This window comes from Scomber scombrus, chromosome 8 (genome assembly GCF_963691925.1).
Source record: "Scomber scombrus chromosome 8, fScoSco1.1, whole genome shotgun sequence".
NCBI lineage: Eukaryota > Metazoa > Chordata > Actinopteri > Scombriformes > Scombridae > Scomber > Scomber scombrus.
The window spans coordinates 7884507-7903307 of record NC_084977.1 but is presented as its reverse complement, the minus strand read 5'-3'; the positions used below and the strand labels follow the sequence as shown (position 1 = coordinate 7903307).

The following is an 18801-nucleotide window of genomic DNA, read 5'->3' as shown; positions in this document are numbered from 1 at the left end:
GGCCTCAAAACTGATCAAAGAGGAACCATCCCTGCTCAAAGGGGTAGAGCGACTGAAACAACTGTTGGAGACAAAAACGAAAGCGGCAAACATCCAGCATGGATTTCAAATAGGTCCAGACTAAAAGGGTAGCTCCCCATAAAACCGGACAATTCGAAAAGGCTCTGGAGGCTGAGAAGGAACAGTGGAAAGCGATGGAGATGACCTCTTCATTGGTAAGTGTGGGGAGGGTGCAGCCAAATTGAATCGAAAGGGGAATTTAGCTCCTATGACAAGAAATAACATTTATTCCACTCAGCAATGGAAATAATGAGGCAGCAGTGTGGTCATCCTCAAAACCAGTAACACTTTCATTTATTACAAATATTTACACATATTACAAAATAAGATAACACTCATTTAATTTGGTATAAACCAGCGGTAATTAATACATACTAATATAATCTGTCAGCGATTAAATTAATGAAACATAAAAAAAGAAAACAAACATCTTAGCTGATAAAATGTGTCACTTATCAACAGGAAGGATGTGCAGCATGAGGGAGAGTCACAGAAGCTCTGAAGCAACTGTTGCAGCAACTTCAATAAGAGATTTGACCGTTTCTAAAAAATCACTTCATCCAGAATGAACCTTCAGCACAAAGACAGCGCTCATTTGCAGCAGACAGACACCATCTTCAGTATTGCATCCCTGGAAAGTAAATAGTATAAATTAGACATGTAGACTGAGTAGGGACATAACTTCATGTTGCTGATTCAAATAAATGCTGTTAAAATTACAAACCTCACAAACGGGATGTATGACAGGCTGTACCTGTAAAAAAAACGAAACAAACACAATAAAAAACATTGCATTCTTTGTCATAAATGAACATCAGTGGGGAAATAATGTGTTAAAACTCAAGAGGAATGGTGACTCACCAGGTAAATGACAAGATTTGCAAGATGACAAATAATAAAGCAAGTCCAAAGTTCTTCCACTGTGAGGAAAAGACACAAGTGCTGAATGAGACAGATTGAAATGCATTTCATTCTGTTCATCTGCAACATTGACTATATACAAATATGGACATCATAACAGCTCCCCAAAAGTGAAGCCGAAACATCTTGATCGCCCCCTGTTGGCTGGCTGCAGTATTAGGTCATAAGTCCATTTCCCTTCATGTTAGCAGATGGGATAAACTTAAAAAAATACATGTCAAATACATTTTTCCCAAAGATGGTTTCTGTTACTTTAGGTACTTCTTGTTACACTGATGTTTGTCAAAGTGCTAATTTTTCTGATACGTTTTTTTTTATTTTTCTAATTAGTTGTATGACAATATAAAAGAAGGTTGTGACATCATGACTAACAGCTGTGACCGCTGCTCTCAAACCTTCGTCAGACCGTACTGTAATACACAGACTCTGGCTCCAAATGACGTTACACTGGCAGCTCCCATAAAGGAGATGTTTTGGCTTCACTTTTGCATAGCGGCAGGAAGAGTCAATGATCTACAATTATCTTAAACGTGCAGTGTGTGACTTTACATATAAACGAACATCTGTTACATTCATCATACATAAATCTCTCTGGATTTTCTTAAATTTGGTGTCGGTTGCAACATTTCCACATTGGCTAGATGAATGCATACTGAATGTTCTATGGGCACTAAAGACTTCCACCTAGCAGCTAACTTGAATGGGGATCAAATCATTTAATTGTGCATCTCTTCTGGACATTCCAAATGTTATCAGACTGAATGGAGCACATTTTGACAGTGACACCAGTCATTTTATCGGGGTTGTGTGACGTTAAAAACAACTTATTCACTGTTTTACAGCCTCAGCAGTAGCGATGGAGTAGGCTACAGCGGAGCCTATGACTTAAACATGTCGACAGTGTTTTTGTTATTATTCTCACTGCCAGAAGGGGGAGACAAAACTCTTGCACCGCAGGTTTAAATTGGAAATAATGACAAATTATTTTTCTTTACTCACCCAGAAGGCTGCGCAGAGAGTCAACACAAGACATGTCTGGAATAATGAATGGGACAAATGTTATTAAAAGCATGGATTTTTTATGTTTGGTTATGTGTCAGCTTTCACAAGATTTTCAGATACAGTGTACGTAATCCAATTAAACAGGCAAGGTCAAATTATTTCCATTAAATTTGTCATTTATGTTTGAATTGTCAAAGCAAGTGTAATAACTTTCAAGGATATGCTACCCAACACATCTCACAGATATTTCTGTTAAGTTTTCTTTCCCTACAGTATAAGTGCTTGAGTACATTTCCTGGTTATAGAACAAGTTTGGACTCACAATCATAATGGTGGTGGCCAGCGCTCTTGTCTTGTCACACATCTTTTTCAGCTGCTTCATCGGCCCCAGCAGAAACATGGTGCTGTTGAACAGGATCATGGGATAAAAAGTAAATAATTAAATAATAATAATAAAATAGATTGAGATAAATTTAAAGAAATACAGTATAGAATATTTATGAACAAAATAGATCTGGGTAGGTCACCATTATGTCTTAAATGTAAATTGACAACTGGGACATATATACATTGTTTCTGGAGCTGTCCAAAAATATCTAAGTTTTGGTCTTGCATAACAAAAGAAATTAGTACGATATTAAGCACAAGATCTGTAAAGATCCGGGCCAGTTTCTACTAGGGCTGCCTTCTAAAAAATAGAATTATGGATGTAAAAAGATCTAAGCTGCTTAACAAACTGCTTTTTCTAGCCAGAAAATGTATATTATTCAATTGGATTCATGAAAAACCTCCTACTGTAACTCAGTAGTATAAGAACATTTTTAGGGTTTTTCCGATGGAGAGGCTTAGTGCTAGGTTAAGGGGAAATAACAGCAGCTTAATGGATATTTGGCGGCCTCTGATGGATTACTTACCTAGGGATCTAAGCAAAACTATTCAAAGGGGAAAGGGTAAACTAGATTAGGAGGTGCTAGCATGATTTGTATGGATAGGGCAGTAGCTGATGGATCAGGGGTAATTATATTGTGAGGATGCTAAGATAAGTTGCTTATTAAGACAAGTGTATGTACCTTTTTCTTACATTTTTACTTTATATTTTATTTCATGTTACTGTATTTATTTTTTTGTATATAAGTATGTAAAGTTCTTACTTTATATATATATATATATTTCATCTTATTTTATTTATATATATTTATTTTATCTTATTTTGTATTTTTCTCCCTTAGTTCAGGCCTGTTATCTGTATTATAAGGATGTTTGCTGTTTGTCATGCAAAACAATGAAAATGAAAATAAAAATGTGATAAAAAAAAAAATAGATTGAGATTGTTATGTTTGCCGCACACATCAGTGCTAACTACTGGTCTTTTAATACAAAGCCCTCTTTAAAATAAAACCATCATAATTTCAAGGATAACCGCTTTAATCTGACTTTCTTTTAGGGGTGGAAGAAATGTTCATATCCTTAAAGTAGAAATACTGTCATCTAAATTTTTTTTTTTTTAAGTCCTGAATTCAAAATGTTACTTCAGTAAAATCACAGTATTATCCATAAAATAAACTTAATGTATGAAAAGTAAAAGAAGTTGCTATGCATAATGGCTTCATGTAGAGTGTTATATTATTATAGTATATTATATTGTTTTTTAGCACTAATTGATACAATGTTGTAGTTTATAATTGTGGAGCACATTTTAGATACCTTGGGTAGATTAACATTAGTTGTAGTAACACTGCATTATATTATATATAAGTGCATCATATGTTTTTATAATAACAATAATAATAATAATAATAATAATAATAACACTTTATTTATATAGCACATTTATATAGCATTACAAGTACATAACATTTGTTTTAAACTAAAGAGGAGACAATTAAAACAACTGTAATATACATTACTTAAATATATGATTTTATCTAAAATCTTAACTTGAAACCTGAAAAGCAACTAGTAACTGTAAGTGGCAAATAAATGTAGTGGAGTAAAAAGTACAGTATTTCCCTCTGAAATGTAGAAGTACAAATTAAAATACTCAAGAAAAAGTACCTTACATCTGTTTTTAAGTAGGAGTACTAGAGTAAATGTATTTAGTTACATTTCTTTGCATTGTCTTGTTGTTGACACTGACCTGCCAAGAGTACAGATGTTTCCAAATGTGTAAAAGACGATGAAAAGAGTGATGCCAATCTTGGGGAGGAAGAGCATACACACTCCCTGCAAGAAACACATGTCCAGAGGTGATTTACAGCATCTTCAAATGGTAGGTCACCTATAAACTAAATATCTCCTCTCTGAGATGCAGTTGGCACATAAAAGGCAGGACTGACTGCCACGCGAATGATCACATCTCCAGCATTCCTCAGAGCAAGCCGGACCGGTAAGGCGACCTCACCTCTGCCTGTGCGCTCTGACTTTCTCATTGTAGAAACACAACTCAACAACAGCAGATAATAATTACTGACATTATTATAGATCCTTACCAAAAGAGAGCATACACCCCCTATCACAAAGCAGGCGATGAATCCCTTCACACGTGTCCCCCAGCCTAAAGTCGAGGCTTCATTGACAGTCTGCGTGAACACATTGATTGAATCATTAATTAACAGCTCAGTTGCGGTGATCGTTTGAGCAGCATAGACTAAAGTTTGAGTTTTACCTCTAATACTGTTCTGTCATCTCTGCGCGCTTCTTCGCCACTCAAAACTGATTTTAATTTATCCATAGCTGAAGATCCGAGAAAAGATCCACCGGCCTGATGAACTAATTAAGGTTGTTTCCTGGAGCTAGAGATTATTTGATGGTTTCCTCAAATCTGTGTGAATGGACAACAACGTCACATGTCTGCTGGAGGACTGGCAGCCGACAGATAAACTCACCTGGCCAGCTGCATGACTTCAGGTAAAGTCACACCTGAGCGCAGAAGCAAGAGCGAGGTCTCACTCTGATTTTATTTTTCAGTCAAGTAAAAAAAAAACATTTGAAAGCACACCAGGGGTAGAAAAGATGACTTAGGCACATTAGACAGAAGACAGTTAGAATATCTTATGGTCATTAAGAATTGAAACATTAAATCATGTTTTTTTCTTAAATATGTAAGTATATTATCATGTATATAATCAGTAGGAGTGCTTCAAGTGTTATAGCCAATGCTAACAGACATTAGGATCACTTTTTCACCACTGAGTGATGCGTCTTCTGCTACACACGATCTTTTAAGATAACTCAGATGTAATGTATTATCCTGCACTGACAAAAGTAGGCAATTTCTGATCCTTATGATACTATTTCTGCCTCCTGCTGGGATAACTTTGCGACACATGAGTGATCAGTTACTATTAATGTTATATACTGCAATATAGTGAATAATTCATATAACAGATATACAAAAAGTGTCCATATATATTTCATAGTGTTTCATTAAAGCATCAATTTTGTAGATAGTTTAACTTCAACCTTTCAAATAGACAGGAAAAAGTATGATAGCTGACTCTTGGACAACCACTAAGTTCCTTCAGATAGTCATATAAGAAGACACAGTAATGCATAAACAACAAAAATACTCTTGGTGCTGTTTGGTTAATTAGCAATCTGTAATAAGGTCAAATGGCAAAATCAAAACATTTAAACACATATGTGACTCAACTTCTTGACATTATGTCCCAAAAAAGCCAAGTAAAATACAGGATGACATGTTTTCGCATGTCCAGATGTGCTGAGTTGATGATGATGATGATGATTGTTTTTACCACAAGGTGGCACTACTTAACCCCAAAATGTCTGACAAGAAAAGTTCCATGTGGCAAATGGCAAGCATGCAATCCATAAAAAGCTTACCCTTATGACTTCATGTTCACTAACACTGTATGTGCAAATTTATAGTAAAACAAATGATATGGCAGAATATATGCAAAGTGTAAGGCCACAGTGAAAATGGAACAATGAGTGTAGGGCTAAAGGGAGTTTACAGCTGATTAAATAAGGCGGAGGTAGAGATATATTTCAAAGATTAAGCATCCAGAAACTGTGTCCTTATCCCCCGTCTGTCTGTGTGGCTTGCTTGTACTGCTGCTGAAACTGAACACGTCGTATCCCTGATTTGATTGTAAGCGAACAACAGTCGTCTTCATAAAATCTCATCCTCTGACTCTGGATCCCTGTCTCTGGGTTTCAGAAGCCCCATTTCCATCGGGGGAGTCCTCTTCAATCTGGAGCGAACCACCCTGCAGAGAAAGCACAACAAACACCAGATTCACTCATCATACCTAACATAATATATAATATACAAGAAGGGGCTTCTCCATGCAGTGATGAAGAGGTTCTCACCAGTTGACAGTGCAGAAGAGCACGCTCACGACGAGCATGGCGAAGGCGAGGTGCCAAGAGAAACACATGGTGATGAACATCATGTTGCTGGGATCCTTAAGATCCCACTCAGGGCCGTGCGGAGGGTACAGCACATGACCAATCTGAGAAAGCAACGTCAGGTGTTAGTAAGCAATGACGTGACAAAGACTTCTGCTCGCACGCGCTCACGTTCACATGTACCTGCCAGAACCAGCTTCCCTGCAGGATGGTGAGGGTGCAGCGCAGCAGCTCCAGAATGATGTTGCCTCGGTGGAAGACCTCCAGAAAGGCAACGAGAGCCTGGCCGAAGACGGCGTAGAGCAGGAGCAGATGCACGTGGACGTCCAGCATAGTCCTGCCATGGAGGTGGTACATGAAAAGAAATCCTGCAATAATAAAAAATAGACAAAAGGGGAAAGTTTTCACCCATTCATCACTTTCATACATTTGTCAATTTGTCTCATAGTGTTTTGACTTGAGATACTTATGCAACCTTTTGTAGATTGGCTAATTGATTAATTGACAGATTAATGGTTAATGGATTAATGCCTTTAAATTTGAGCTGCTTAAAATCTGTTTTGAATTCAGTCTATGGTTTAAACCAGAGGTCACTGATAGACGCCGTCCTATCCGGACGCGTAACTGATGGAATATTGAGGATTGTTCAATTCTGTCTGAGCGTTTCTATTTTAACGGGTGCAGCTTCTCCAGCTATCACGGTAAAAGTGGAGCGACCCTTGGAAACTCACAGACCACTGTGCATAGACAATCTTCTCATGTGACGCTAACAGCCAATCAGATCTGTGCATTCGGACATGCAGAGACACTCGACTGTCAGTGAGATACAGACGGAGAAAAGAGTTCATATGTGTTGAGATGTTTTGTTAGAAAGTTCTTAGATGTGAAATTAAGTTTATGGTTTAAATTTAAGTAAGTTTAAAAGTATAAAGGGATTCTTTTTTAATTTTCTAAAACTAATCACTTTATTTAAGAATCACAATCAAAAGCTTTCTGTAATGCTTTTATTTTAAAATGCCATCTTTATTTGATATAAGAAAAGAAGATTTTTATTTATCTTGTTTTTTTAAATTCTTTTTATTTATTTATTTGAATCCCACAAGTTGAGTGTAAATACTAATAAATGAATTCTACTGTATTTATTTGACAGTCTACAATCTACCCACTAGACACACATACTGATGTAACTACAATGCTACTTCGAGGTACCATAGACAGATATTAGGATGTTCCGGACCTTCACTGGAGGAAATTTTCGAAAGTTTTAATGAAATACCCCTGGTTTAATCCATGTCAACGAGAACAAGGACTATACAGAATGTCATTTTTCTTACCTTCATTGAAGAAAGAAATAGCCAACATTAGCCTATCCAGTGCTAGTGGAGCAGCCTCTGTGGTGTGGATGATCAGAGACACAGTCCCAGTCAGGCCAAAGAACAGGTACATGGTGGCATGCTGCCAGTTCATCAGATCTTCCCAGTGTTTCTCTGCAAAGTCGTACAGCTGGAACCTCGGTCCATTCGCTACAAACTGCTCCAACAGCATCCCTGAAGAATACAGCAAACCATGCAGACAACACAAAGACCTGCTTAATTAAAGAGTGGATTCTGTAAACGCCTATTTGTGTCAGATGCACTGTCATTAAAGGTTAAATTGCCTCGGTGTGTGCTGGATTTATCTCCTTGATTTGCTTTGTCAGCGCTTACCAACAAAAGAGAAGAAGAGTATGACAGAGCCTTCAATGATCTCCAGACGGCGTTGGGAGGCTCTGCTGGACAGCCGAGTTGAACCTATATTCTTGTTCCTGCGGGTGGCGTACCAGAGCGAGTACTTTCCAGTCCACCAGAGCCCCGCTATCAGGAAGAAGCTACCAGGGAGCGCGTGGCCCTTAAAGCTCCCCATGACTAACCACGCCTGAATCGTGGGAGGAAACAGATCAATTTAGCAGTAGGAAGGGATAATTACATCAAAGCAGATTAATAATCAGGTGAATAAACCCTATTGCTGTCATCTCAGTGATTGAAATCTCATTTTTTGACACAGCATCACTTTACTCATTATCTATAAATGACACCAGCAAGAGAAATGCCACAAATTCATTTAAATGCACAAAGTAAATGTATCAGAACATAAAATATAATTTGGCATCATAAATACTACTTGGCAGGTATTTTACAGTATATTTTAACACAGCTGGCAAACTGAAGGAATTAGAAATGAGAAGATAAACGTGGGGGAGTGTCTGCAATTTAGTTAAACAGCGTCATTAGACATAATTAGAGTGTGTGCTGGCGACAGCCCTTCAGCTGACCTCGGTACAAGTGTGTGTAGTCAGGGAAGGAAACCTGTGAGAGTAACAAGGCTTACACACCTTCACCTATCAATAGTCAAACCTGTTGGTTTTACTTACTTACTTTGCATTGTAAAAAAGAGGATTGGTTCCTATTAGAGGTAAACTAATCCACACAGTGCTATGAACTGTCATGGATGATTGTTAACATTATTTTACTAAATAAAATGGTTTATAAAAAACCCTCATAAAAGTCAAACATGCAAATTTGATCTTACACAGTCTGAGCTCTGTTCTTGATCCGGTATATTTCTTTACATGGTGTGCATGTTCTCCTCAGTAATGATTAGCCATCATTTCATTGCCATTTAAATCTGCACCTGAGTCATGTGTGCTAAGGTCATCGGGTGCAGAACAGGCTTCTGCTACCTATCCAAAAATAGTTACTCTCAAGGGTACAAAATGTACGACCGACAAAAGAAAAATGATCAAAAACTGCCATTTCAAAGCTACTCGTGTGTTTGTGCTCTTTCCTGTCGACTTCCTCCTTTCACTGTAAATATAAAATGACTTCAACGAGTGCAAAGATGATTTATAACCTGTTTTATTTCCTTTAGCTGTAAATCATGCTTTGTAAAGTCAGAGAGCAAAGCAGCAGTGACATCAACAGTAAGCAGAGAATAAGAATAGGGTGCGTTGGCTGTACTCTCTTTTGTGATGGAGATGACCGGCAACCAAGGGAAGCTTTTGAAAGAGCACATTCAATACAAGCAGATTGTTTGGGATATTAAACTGAGCTCGTCTGTGTCCGACAGCCCTCTCCACACTGAGGAAAACACTTCAGTCGCCATGGCAATCACTCCCTCATGTCACTCCAGTGCGACTGGAAGACTCAATTGTTGGGCTGATTCACTCATCAACAGCAACATCTGTGCTGTCTTGTTTCCAAAGTCAATGGTCCCCAATGATTTCAAGGATTTCATGAAATTGTTATTATGTAAAGTGGAATAGATCATGCTTTCCTTGAGTGTTTGCGGTACTTTAAAATTGTACTTCACTGCATTTCCCCTACAATTTACAGCTATTACTTATCAGATTATAATTGTACACGCAAAACATCTGATCACTTCATAACGTACAATACATTGTCATATATTATACATGAAGCATTTCAAATTAGCTTATTATTAAACATTAAAGTACTGCTTACATGTTAATGCATTAGTAGTAATGATCAAATAATATAGTATAACACTGATTGGGACCAATCTGCACACTTCTGATACCTGACCTCCATTCTGTTGCTAATACCTCTGTATTGAAGTCACATCCTGAATGCAGGACTTGTACTAAATGCTTATACTCAGTCTTTAAAGTCTTTCTTTTACTTGCTTGTTTTGTTTAGCTATGAACGATGAAATTCAGTAGAAAGACATTCCTATGATCCTGCAGACAGTGTCAATGTTGAGATAAACTACACTTTCACTGAAGTAACTGTGAAGTCAAGTCATGGGGGTTTGGTATCTTGTTGATAACATAATGTCTATCCTTTCTGTGGATCCATGTTTAGTCTTCATGGACTAAAAAGGGATAGAAAAGGTGAGGCTGTAGAAGTTATAGACATCAGCTGTGTGGCCTGGCGGGATCTGGACTTTAAAACCAAATATACATCTAAAAAAAAATGCAGATTTTAAAGAATTTTTTCATCTGCCTCAATGTGCTGAGACTTTTTTTGCTGTGTCCAAGCAAACAAAAAGTGGAAAGTTGTTGAGTGGTATGTATGGCAGATACAAAACATTAAGAGCTCATGAAATATCTTCTACCATGTGATAATGGAAACAATATTTTACAATCCAAGAATTATTATTATAAGAATTATTAGGTATTTGATCACAAGAAAAAACTTTGGTAGTTTGCTGAGCCTAAATGTAAACTGCTGAATCAGTCCAACATAACAGTTTTCTTTATAGACCTATATACTTTTTATTATAGGCATACTTTTTATGAAGTGTAAAGCCTTTGATTTAATCTGGAAGTACAGGCCTGACTGTATGTATGCACCAAATACTGTACAGGATGCAGTAGCCTTGAATTCCTTTATAGTAAAAAGGAAAAAAACGGGGAGGTCTTACCTAAGCAGATTTGTTTCTGGATATGAAAAGTTGCTTGAAGTATGTTCACCCAAAAAAAATCAGAGCATCTTCATTTTTCCATCAGATAAACCATTTGTTTCCAGTAGCGAAGAAGAGAGCTTTCTCCTCTGTTTCTCAGCAAGACACGAAGTAAACATCAGCTGTCTCCTCCGGCCCTGGCTCCCCGCAGCCTCCAGTCCGGACCCGTTTCACAACCTTTTTTTTCCCTTAATTTTTCCGACTCTAAACACTTTAGTCTTGTAGTCTCCTCCAAAAAACGACTCTATTGGATGACTGAGGTGAGCTGGCGTCATCGGCTCGTACTGTTATTGGCTGAAATCCACGTCAGTCTCAGGTGTCCACGTGTGCACTTTCACTCCGCCCGCTCGTGCTCGTCTCGTCTCGAGTCCCTCCCTGCTCGGAGGAAACCGCTACTTTCCATCCGGCCAGTGCACGCTGGCCCTGGACAAGATCTTCGGCACGTACACGGCAGCTGGAGAGTCTCCGTATGGACAGACGAGAGGCATGTCTCATAGTTGAGTTGTGTCATTCAGTCCAAACTGGTGGGAAACTACTCTGAACTACTCTGAAAGTATGCAAGCTACTAAAAATCTGAACTATAGCAAAGATACCCTCAAGAGACTACTTGGGGAAAAAACTACTAGGGTGGATTAGGGTAATGTGGGACATTGACAAATGTGGGACAACTAAACTCCAGTGCATTTATCTCTTTTTCTTCAGACTGCTAGTTTTTTTTTTTAACCTAAAAACTGTTGGTACGCACTTTCAGAAAGTTTTGGCAGATAATTCTGCTTTCTATAAATCAAAGTATTTCTAAGCCTTAATTGTCCCACATTACTAAATCTACAGTAGGGAATATGAATATAAGTGCCATGTTCCTTTTGAGTACATCATCCAAAAATTGTCTTCTGATTTAACAAGCAAACATTTCAGGGATTTCATAATGATATAAGGTGTTGATATAATGTATTGGATTCATACGTAAATAAGATAAACAATTCAGAATTGCAAAAAGTGTCCCACATTACCCTAATCTACCCTACTAAAATTATAACACATAGGCTGAAGCCTTTATTAGCTTCATCCCCTAAAAGTAGCCAAACTTGAAGATATTGACTGAAAAAATACTGGAATTGGCCCTTAAAATACCCACCATGTTTATATTTTTTTATAATACAATATAAACTGCTCCCAGGTTGCTAAAAAAAACTCATTCTTCACTTGCATGTACAGCCCTGTTTAGTCAAGCACTACCTATGTAAAATCATGTGGTGGGTGTCTGTGTTTTTAACCCTCACTCTTCAACATATAGTGAGAGTTACAGCACCCATTACTCCACTAAAATGATCTGAATTTGCATGTAAAACAATTTAAAACATATGATTAACAACACAATAGCCACAATGAGATTTTTTAAACAGATGTAACTAATAACACTGATAATGACTACAGTCTGTTTCTTGTGTAAGCTCCAGTGTTCTGGTATTGTGCAGGCTTACTTACATGGAGTGAAGCCATGATTAATATTATTAGTTACGCCTGTGTTTCTCATACTAAGTCAAAAATGTCTGCCTTGAGAAAAGTTGAGCTATTATAGGATTTTGAATACTTAATTACTCCCTTTGATGGGCTGCAGTGTTAAAATCTAACGACGGAAGCACCATAAGTTGAGAAAACTACTGTAAATGATATATATATATATTTAGACACAGAAAACTGGGCGTTTGTTGAAAGTAAACCAAACAACATTTAGCGAGGGAGTGTCACATCGGTGGGATTTTTATTGAAGAGTGCATGACCACAGCAGTCACAGGAAAAACAGTGCTGTGTGTCGCCAGTCTGTTCTCAGGAAAACAGTGAAGATAACGGCTGAAGGCTCGGGCTGGCTGCGTGTCGGCCGTAGTGTCGCTTCAGCCTTCAAAGCCTCAGTGGTGTGATTGCAGGCCTTATGGAACAAGTCTGTGATTTTTTGGCTGTGAGTAAACATCGTTTAAAAATGTAGGACAGCAACAAAACGCTCAATATTTCACATGTGAAACACAATTGAAAAAATACAAACAAACAAATGTTCCACTCACCGAAAGGACAGTAAACACAGCTTCAATCAATATCAGTGAACACTCATAATAATACAAATCATACAATCTGTGTAGCAGTTGGTTGGTTGGACATAAACCCAAGCAAGATCACAGCAGATTACCAGTATCTATTGGTTATTGACTGACTTATATTCAGCTAAATATGTAGTATGAGTCACATGAAGCAATAATAATATAGTGATTAACATGCTATACGTGGTAAGGTTCCTGTTTATATAGGTGTAAGATACATTTATATACAAGCAGTCCAATTTCGTTAGACATTTCGCACATGCTGTAATCTCTGATTTGGCAGCGCAAGAAGCACAACGCAACAGAGATGCTTGAAAGCTCAACATTGCAAAATTGACAGTCGACAAGACGTCACATGCAAAATATTTTCGCATGCAAAACAACAGCAGAGATAAGGCAGTGAGACGGAGTGGATGGAAAGTGAGGAATGACAGACAGGCTCACTGTTTCACTGTTTCATGCTTTTATAACTTCAGAGTAAATATAATAGATATAGCACTTTCAGATTAGCAAAGCTGCTCATCATGAAGTATTATAACATTAACGTTTAGTGCTGTCATTATTGCGGGTTGAGCGCGCCGTACAGTGCATGAAAAGTACTGGCTTCAATTAGTTTGAATATGCAAATACTATTTACAATTTGAGGTTAGCCTGTAACTCAACAGGAGAGGACAAAGGTCTTGTTTTCAGGATGCTTATCTTTCAGCATCCGTCTGTAATCAAGAGCTGTCAATCATTCAACATAGTAAAAATCATGTGGATCTGCTCAAAAGCAAATTTGGTTCATATAACTCCATGTTCAATGTCCCAACAAATGTTTTGAACACTTGTCGAAATCTGTATAAAAAGACGAAATCTCTCCTAATGGAGCCAATAATACACACAGAACATTCTGATCTTATAAAAAAAAAGAAACAGCACCCAACAAATAACAACTTCTCTTTCTTTTCTCTCAGGGTCTCCTAACTCTCAAACAGTGTCCAGAGCCCTCTCATGACGAGGGATGCAGGAGTTCATGCAGAAAGACTGAGGTGTGAATGAGGTCGGGAAGTCGGGAGGGTCACACGGGCATGCGTGCATAGCAAGCAGAGGTGCAGGACCGTTATGGGACTTGGATGCGGGACGATGACCAGTAGAGGGGCTTCGGCATGGACACGTGGATGCGGCATGTGGGACACGTCTGTTTCTTCCACAGCCACTGCTCCATGCACTGAAACACAGTTTGAAAGAGATTATCGCGTGTGTTTTTGCACCCAGGCTCAATATTTATCACTACTGCAGATATTGATCTTCTTCACTGATGGTAGGAGGTCATTTCATACATGCTGACCTACAGTAAGTATGCAGCACTGACCCCGACCTGTAGCGGTGAGGACACTGCTGTCACATGTTTTACTGTTTTTTACACAGACTGCATTGTTGAAGAAACCCAGCCATAAAAGGTTATAAAGCCAAAAGTATATCAAATTAAACTTTATGAGTTTGATTATTTATTAACTTTTTGTCTTGTGTTTCACAACACAAAATACGAACATTGAAGTAATGACTGAACACAAACACACACATAATTCGGACTTCATTAAACTTCCAAGCACGAATCTTCAGATTCTATCATTTATAAAGTGACATGAAACAGTGAAGAGGAATATGCAACTAAGTCACAATATTCACACTTAAAAATGATGTTGTAGTTGAAATGAAGTTGAAAATATTAAGCTTATTCTTTATATTCTTTGCCTGTGTTAAAGCAGCAATATATGTCAATATGACAGCAGGTAAATACAGTCTAATTCAAGCAGGAAACTTCAAGTACAGCTAATTCCTTGAACAAATAACATATACTCTGATTTTTCCTAATAACAATGTTCAGCAAGTTAAAATGTTTTTATAATTATGGCTTATTAATTCTCATTTTGACACTGAAGAGAAAGAGCAGTAATGACTCCAAAGCTGACACAGCAATAGAGCTCACAGAGCAGTTTTACAGGATCAGGTCAGGCACATTCAAGGCCCTGAGATTTCAACACTTGCAGGAGACATCATATACTAAGTTAATGTTCAGGAGAGATTCCTGATGTTTGACCCATGGCTCCAAACCCCTCCATCTTCTCCTCTCAAAAGGAATCACATCCTTCCTCAAAATGATATCAGCGATGTCTCCGCAGGGAGAGTTGACGACGGAGTGAGTGCTGCTCCTTCTCCATGGAGATGGGTCCATCTGCAGACATCCTCCTCCCACCCGAGGGTCTCCTCGCCTGACAATCGGCCGCTTCGCTGCTGCTGCTGGGCCGACACTGCTCTGACCTCCGAGCCGCCTTGAGCGCCCGCCAAACGGAGATATCACAACCGGTAAGTGTAAAGTCCTCACACCATGGGAAAGCTGTTATAGTGCTCCATGCTTCCACAGAGAGAGAGAGCTTCGGGGGCAGGCGGACTGTTTTCATACCATTTCACATCATGCATGTCCAGGAATGAACTGCCTTCATGCAGCGAGGGGTGATATCTCACATGCTGGGAGTGAATAAGTGAAGACTTTGCAGTGGGGAGGTCAGGGCAGTGTAAATACAGTGCAGAGAGGAGACATGCAGTGGATCAGACTTATAGAAGGTGTTTTACCTCTTTGTGGAAGCGGTGTGTACAGTGCAGCTCTTGAACTGTCCCTCCATTCTTACGCATGTCCTCATGACATATCAGGCACAGCTTGTCATCAACAGCCTGCAAAAGAAAGAATGAAGCCTTTTTATTTAAAGTCCAGATCCTGATCAAAATTAACTGTTATACTAAAGTCAACAAGTTTTTACAGTATGTATAATGCGTTAATGCATGCAACATTAATGCCTAGTATTTATCATATAAAAAAGGCTAAAGCTTCAAATTTGATGACTAAGATCAAACACACAGCTATGATTTCGAAAGCTTTGTTGGATGCAATACACATTTAACCACAAATTCCTCTCCAGAAATCTTTTTAAATTATCTGAATAATACATTAGCAAATAATAAATATACTGTATGCCATAGGTAATACAGTAAATATATTTTTTGTGACAGTTGATCTAAGCTTTCTGGTGAGAAACTTGCTTGATATCAGCAACAGCAAATGTTCTAATCATAGAAAGTTAAAAACCAGATTAAAGGATGGAAAAATTAGAGACAAAACTTATAGAAAATATGTAATGCTAACACTAAAATACGGACTACAAAGGGAATGTAGCTAGTGCATAAAATGTGTCTTATTTCTCTCTACAAGTCCTCATAATATCACTGGATAATATGAGCTTTTGGGACATGCCACGCAAATTCAAACCTGCCCATGATCCTGTCAGTCCATTTAGATAATGCACCTTTTAATGCCCATTAAGGCCTCTTGAATCTTTAAGAACTTCATAATACCCAGCAGTATTAGTTAAAGACAGAATAGAACAAACCTGATTGACCCTGCAAGGCTCATCAAGAAAACTGTGAAAACGATTTGAACTTTAATTTACTTTATAATCCTCTTGCTCACCAGAGATGCGGCTTTCTTATCACGGAGGTAAAGTCTCTTCTCGAAGGACTCTGCGAGCTCTGGGATCGTGGTGATGCGGTTCTCGGGGATGGCTGACTTGGGACGGCTGTTGTCGTCTGAGGAGGAACGACGAGCTCTCTGGTGGGGCCTCACTTCCCCTTTCTCCTCTCTTGTTTTAATGTGGCTAGGGGCGGCCGCCATCGTCGCTGCGTGAATCCGGTTCAACTTCATGGCGTCTAATTGTGACTGTCGATCACAGAGGGACAGTTACACAATGTAAAAACTTGACTCGACTATTTACATGTTTCTCATTATAGCAGAGTAAAGAACTGCTGTGAAAACAATCATGACTCTGCTGAGCTTTGTCTCTAAATGGGGTTAGTCACTCCTAATATTCTAAAGTAACAAGCAAAGCACCTGCCTAATTATAGGAGTATGTCCTTTTGACTCCGGCCATCAGTTCACAGATTATTCACACAACAAAAATATTCTGATTATTACACTTTTTTGGAGTACGTGTTGCTAACAAGGTATATTGAGGATGAAGTCAAAATTTGAGTAGATTGTTGTTGGTGTGAGGTGAATATTCTGATGATCCAATCACTCATTCGTAAACTTAAGGGCTCTTGAGGAGTAAAACAACTATTCAAACCTTTACAGCAGGACACATTTCCTTAAAGCAAGGCTTTACAAAGTTCACCTGTTTTATCTTATTGAGGAGATAAGGTATCTGCATATAAAACCAAATCAGGTGGTGCTTGGGCACAGTTCCAAAATAGAAAAAAAAAAAAAAAATGATATATTTGAATTGATAACCAGGACCTGAGGAGACTGGGTTACATATCAATCAATTGGGTCGTGAAGCTTGTTTGTCCTCTGGCTCACATGCAGAAGTTGATCCGTGCTGGCAGAAGAACAGGCTTTCAAATTAACACAAATCCACATTTTCAATTGAGCAACCTCTAGGGGTTGTTTGACAACCCCTAGAGGCCAGTCTGTATGAAAATATGCTGCTTTTGTTTTACATCACTCGTCACCAACCTTTACTTTATAGATAAAATCTAATCGAATATTTAAAACCTCATATTATTTGTTGAATTTGATCCATTGACTTAAAGTGTAGTAACACATACTGTAGGCATCAACAACCTTCATTATACAGATGTTGCCTTTGATTTTAAATCATCCACATGGCTAAAGTGTCCTGGGTATACTGAAAAGTTACTATAAGTGTGCTGCTGTGTAGCTGGCAGTGACCTCTGACCTTGCTGTCAAGGGAGGCAAGTGCAAAGTTAATTCCCTTGGCAATGGCAGTGAATAGAGAAGGACACTGCTCCATTTAGAACATGTTGTCTGGCATCCAAACGTTCGTGACTAAGAGAGAGCAGGTATTTCTGTAAAACTAATACGATTTCCTGTAAGGGAGCATGTTTGCTTCAGCTGGAAAGTCACGACTACCAAACTTACATCATCACTCATTACTTGTTGTTAACAACAGAAAACATATCAAAGACAAAACTTAAAACCAGGTCTGGATTCCTTTGAAAAGTTGATGTGTGACAGTGAAATGAGTCACGTGTGGCTATGTACATTGCACAACTTTGACCACACTGGCTGACATAAAGTAATAAAGAACTTTGAGAACAGTAAATATCTGACACCAACGTTTTTACTCAGAGTGTTACTAATTTGTTTTTTGTACGTTTTTTGTGTTGGAATTTTGAATGAAGCATAACAGCAATGAATAAAGTTAAATAACCGTATGTATGAGTTGCAGGAATATACACACGAGTATATAGTCAATTAAAGTGTGTGTGAGTGCGTGCGTGCGTACATGTGTGTGTGCGTGTGTGTGTGTGTGTGTGAGAGTGCGTGCGTGCGTACATGTGTGTGTGTGTGTGAGTGCGTGTGTGTACACTGGTCAAGGCGAAGTACAGGTCAGGACATACACAGGCCTACCTTGTCTGCATATTACTCGGGGCTGCATAAAAGTGTGTGTTAGTTACAAATCTTCCACTCTAACATTTATGATTTTGATGCATGTTGATACACGCAGAAGTATTTGTTAATTTATCTTCAACCACTTTACATCAATCTGTTATGCTGTGGTTATTTTTTATTAGGTAAACTGCAGACAAGTGTTTTGTTTAAATGTCAGAACAAACACATATTGAGCAATTAACAGCTGAATCCACAGGCATGCATCAATTAAACGCTGCTGGTCCTTACCACAGTTGGGAGCGATCCTCTTCGATCAGCTTGTGCTCTTGCAGGTCTTCTGAAACTGCGTTTTCTTTCTTTGGAGTGGCCAGATTCTCCTCCATGGCCCCAGTAACTGCTCATCCATTTTGTGAAGTTGCCATCATCGTCGTCATCGTCCATCAT

At 38.5% G+C, this 18801-nt stretch overlaps 3 protein-coding genes across 3 annotated transcripts; all 3 read right to left on the bottom strand.

Moving 5' to 3' along the window:
* Positions 1–651: 651 nt before the first annotated feature.
* sft2d2a (SFT2 domain containing 2a) lies at positions 652–4714 on the bottom strand. The gene is made up of 8 exons (XM_062424639.1): positions 4649–4714; positions 4473–4562; positions 4121–4206; positions 2306–2387; positions 1981–2016; positions 922–980; positions 785–814; positions 652–691 (listed from the first exon to the last, which is right to left on the bottom strand). Exons 1-8 carry the CDS (start codon positions 4712–4714, stop codon positions 652–654), a joined length of 489 nt encoding a protein of 162 aa, XP_062280623.1.
* A 422-nt stretch (positions 4715–5136) lies between these two features.
* On the bottom strand, positions 5137–10981 carry tmem45a (transmembrane protein 45a). Its single transcript, XM_062424436.1, has 6 exons — positions 10777–10981; positions 8061–8268; positions 7689–7901; positions 6538–6722; positions 6316–6458; positions 5137–6212 (listed from the first exon to the last, which is right to left on the bottom strand). The coding sequence occupies exons 2-6, from the start codon at positions 8254–8256 to the stop codon at positions 6116–6118; spliced, it is 834 nt and encodes a 277-aa protein (XP_062280420.1). The 5' UTR covers positions 8257–8268; positions 10777–10981; the 3' UTR covers positions 5137–6115.
* Positions 10982–14010: 3029 nt separating this feature from the next.
* On the bottom strand, positions 14011–18801 carry lnp1 (leukemia NUP98 fusion partner 1). Its single transcript, XM_062424208.1, has 6 exons — positions 18646–18801; positions 16429–16662; positions 15525–15623; positions 15355–15419; positions 15037–15223; positions 14011–14118 (listed from the first exon to the last, which is right to left on the bottom strand). The coding sequence occupies exons 1-6, from the start codon at positions 18799–18801 to the stop codon at positions 14011–14013; spliced, it is 849 nt and encodes a 282-aa protein (XP_062280192.1).

What these genes read in the sequence shown, in the direction of transcription:
- lnp1 (XM_062424208.1), bottom strand. Translation starts at nt 18,801, where the DNA reads ATGATGGACGATGACGACGATGATGGCAACTTCACAAAATGGATGAGC. An exon ending in GAGGATCGCTCCCAACTGTG is followed by an intron (nt 16,663 to 18,645) that starts GTAAGGACCAGC and finishes TGTGATCGACAG; the next exon opens with TCACAATTAGACGCCATGAA. An exon ending in CACACCGCTTCCACAAAGAG is followed by an intron (nt 15,420 to 15,524) that starts GTAAAACACCTT and finishes ATTCACTCCCAG; the next exon opens with CATGTGAGATATCACCCCTC.
- sft2d2a (XM_062424639.1), bottom strand. Translation starts at nt 4,714, where the DNA reads ATGGATAAATTAAAATCAGTTTTGAGTGGCGAAGAAGCGCGCAGAGAT. An exon ending in AACATCTGTACTCTTGGCAG is followed by an intron (nt 2,388 to 4,120) that starts GTCAGTGTCAAC and finishes CCTGTTCAACAG; the next exon opens with CACCATGTTTCTGCTGGGGC. An exon ending in CTCTCTGCGCAGCCTTCTGG is followed by an intron (nt 981 to 1,980) that starts GTGAGTAAAGAA and finishes TTTTCCTCACAG; the next exon opens with TGGAAGAACTTTGGACTTGC.
- tmem45a (XM_062424436.1), bottom strand. Translation starts at nt 8,256, where the DNA reads ATGGGGAGCTTTAAGGGCCACGCGCTCCCTGGTAGCTTCTTCCTGATA. An exon ending in ACTCTTCTTCTCTTTTGTTG is followed by an intron (nt 7,902 to 8,060) that starts GTAAGCGCTGAC and finishes TGTATTCTTCAG; the next exon opens with GGATGCTGTTGGAGCAGTTT. An exon ending in CTCTTCTGCACTGTCAACTG is followed by an intron (nt 6,213 to 6,315) that starts GTGAGAACCTCT and finishes CTTTCTCTGCAG; the next exon opens with GGTGGTTCGCTCCAGATTGA.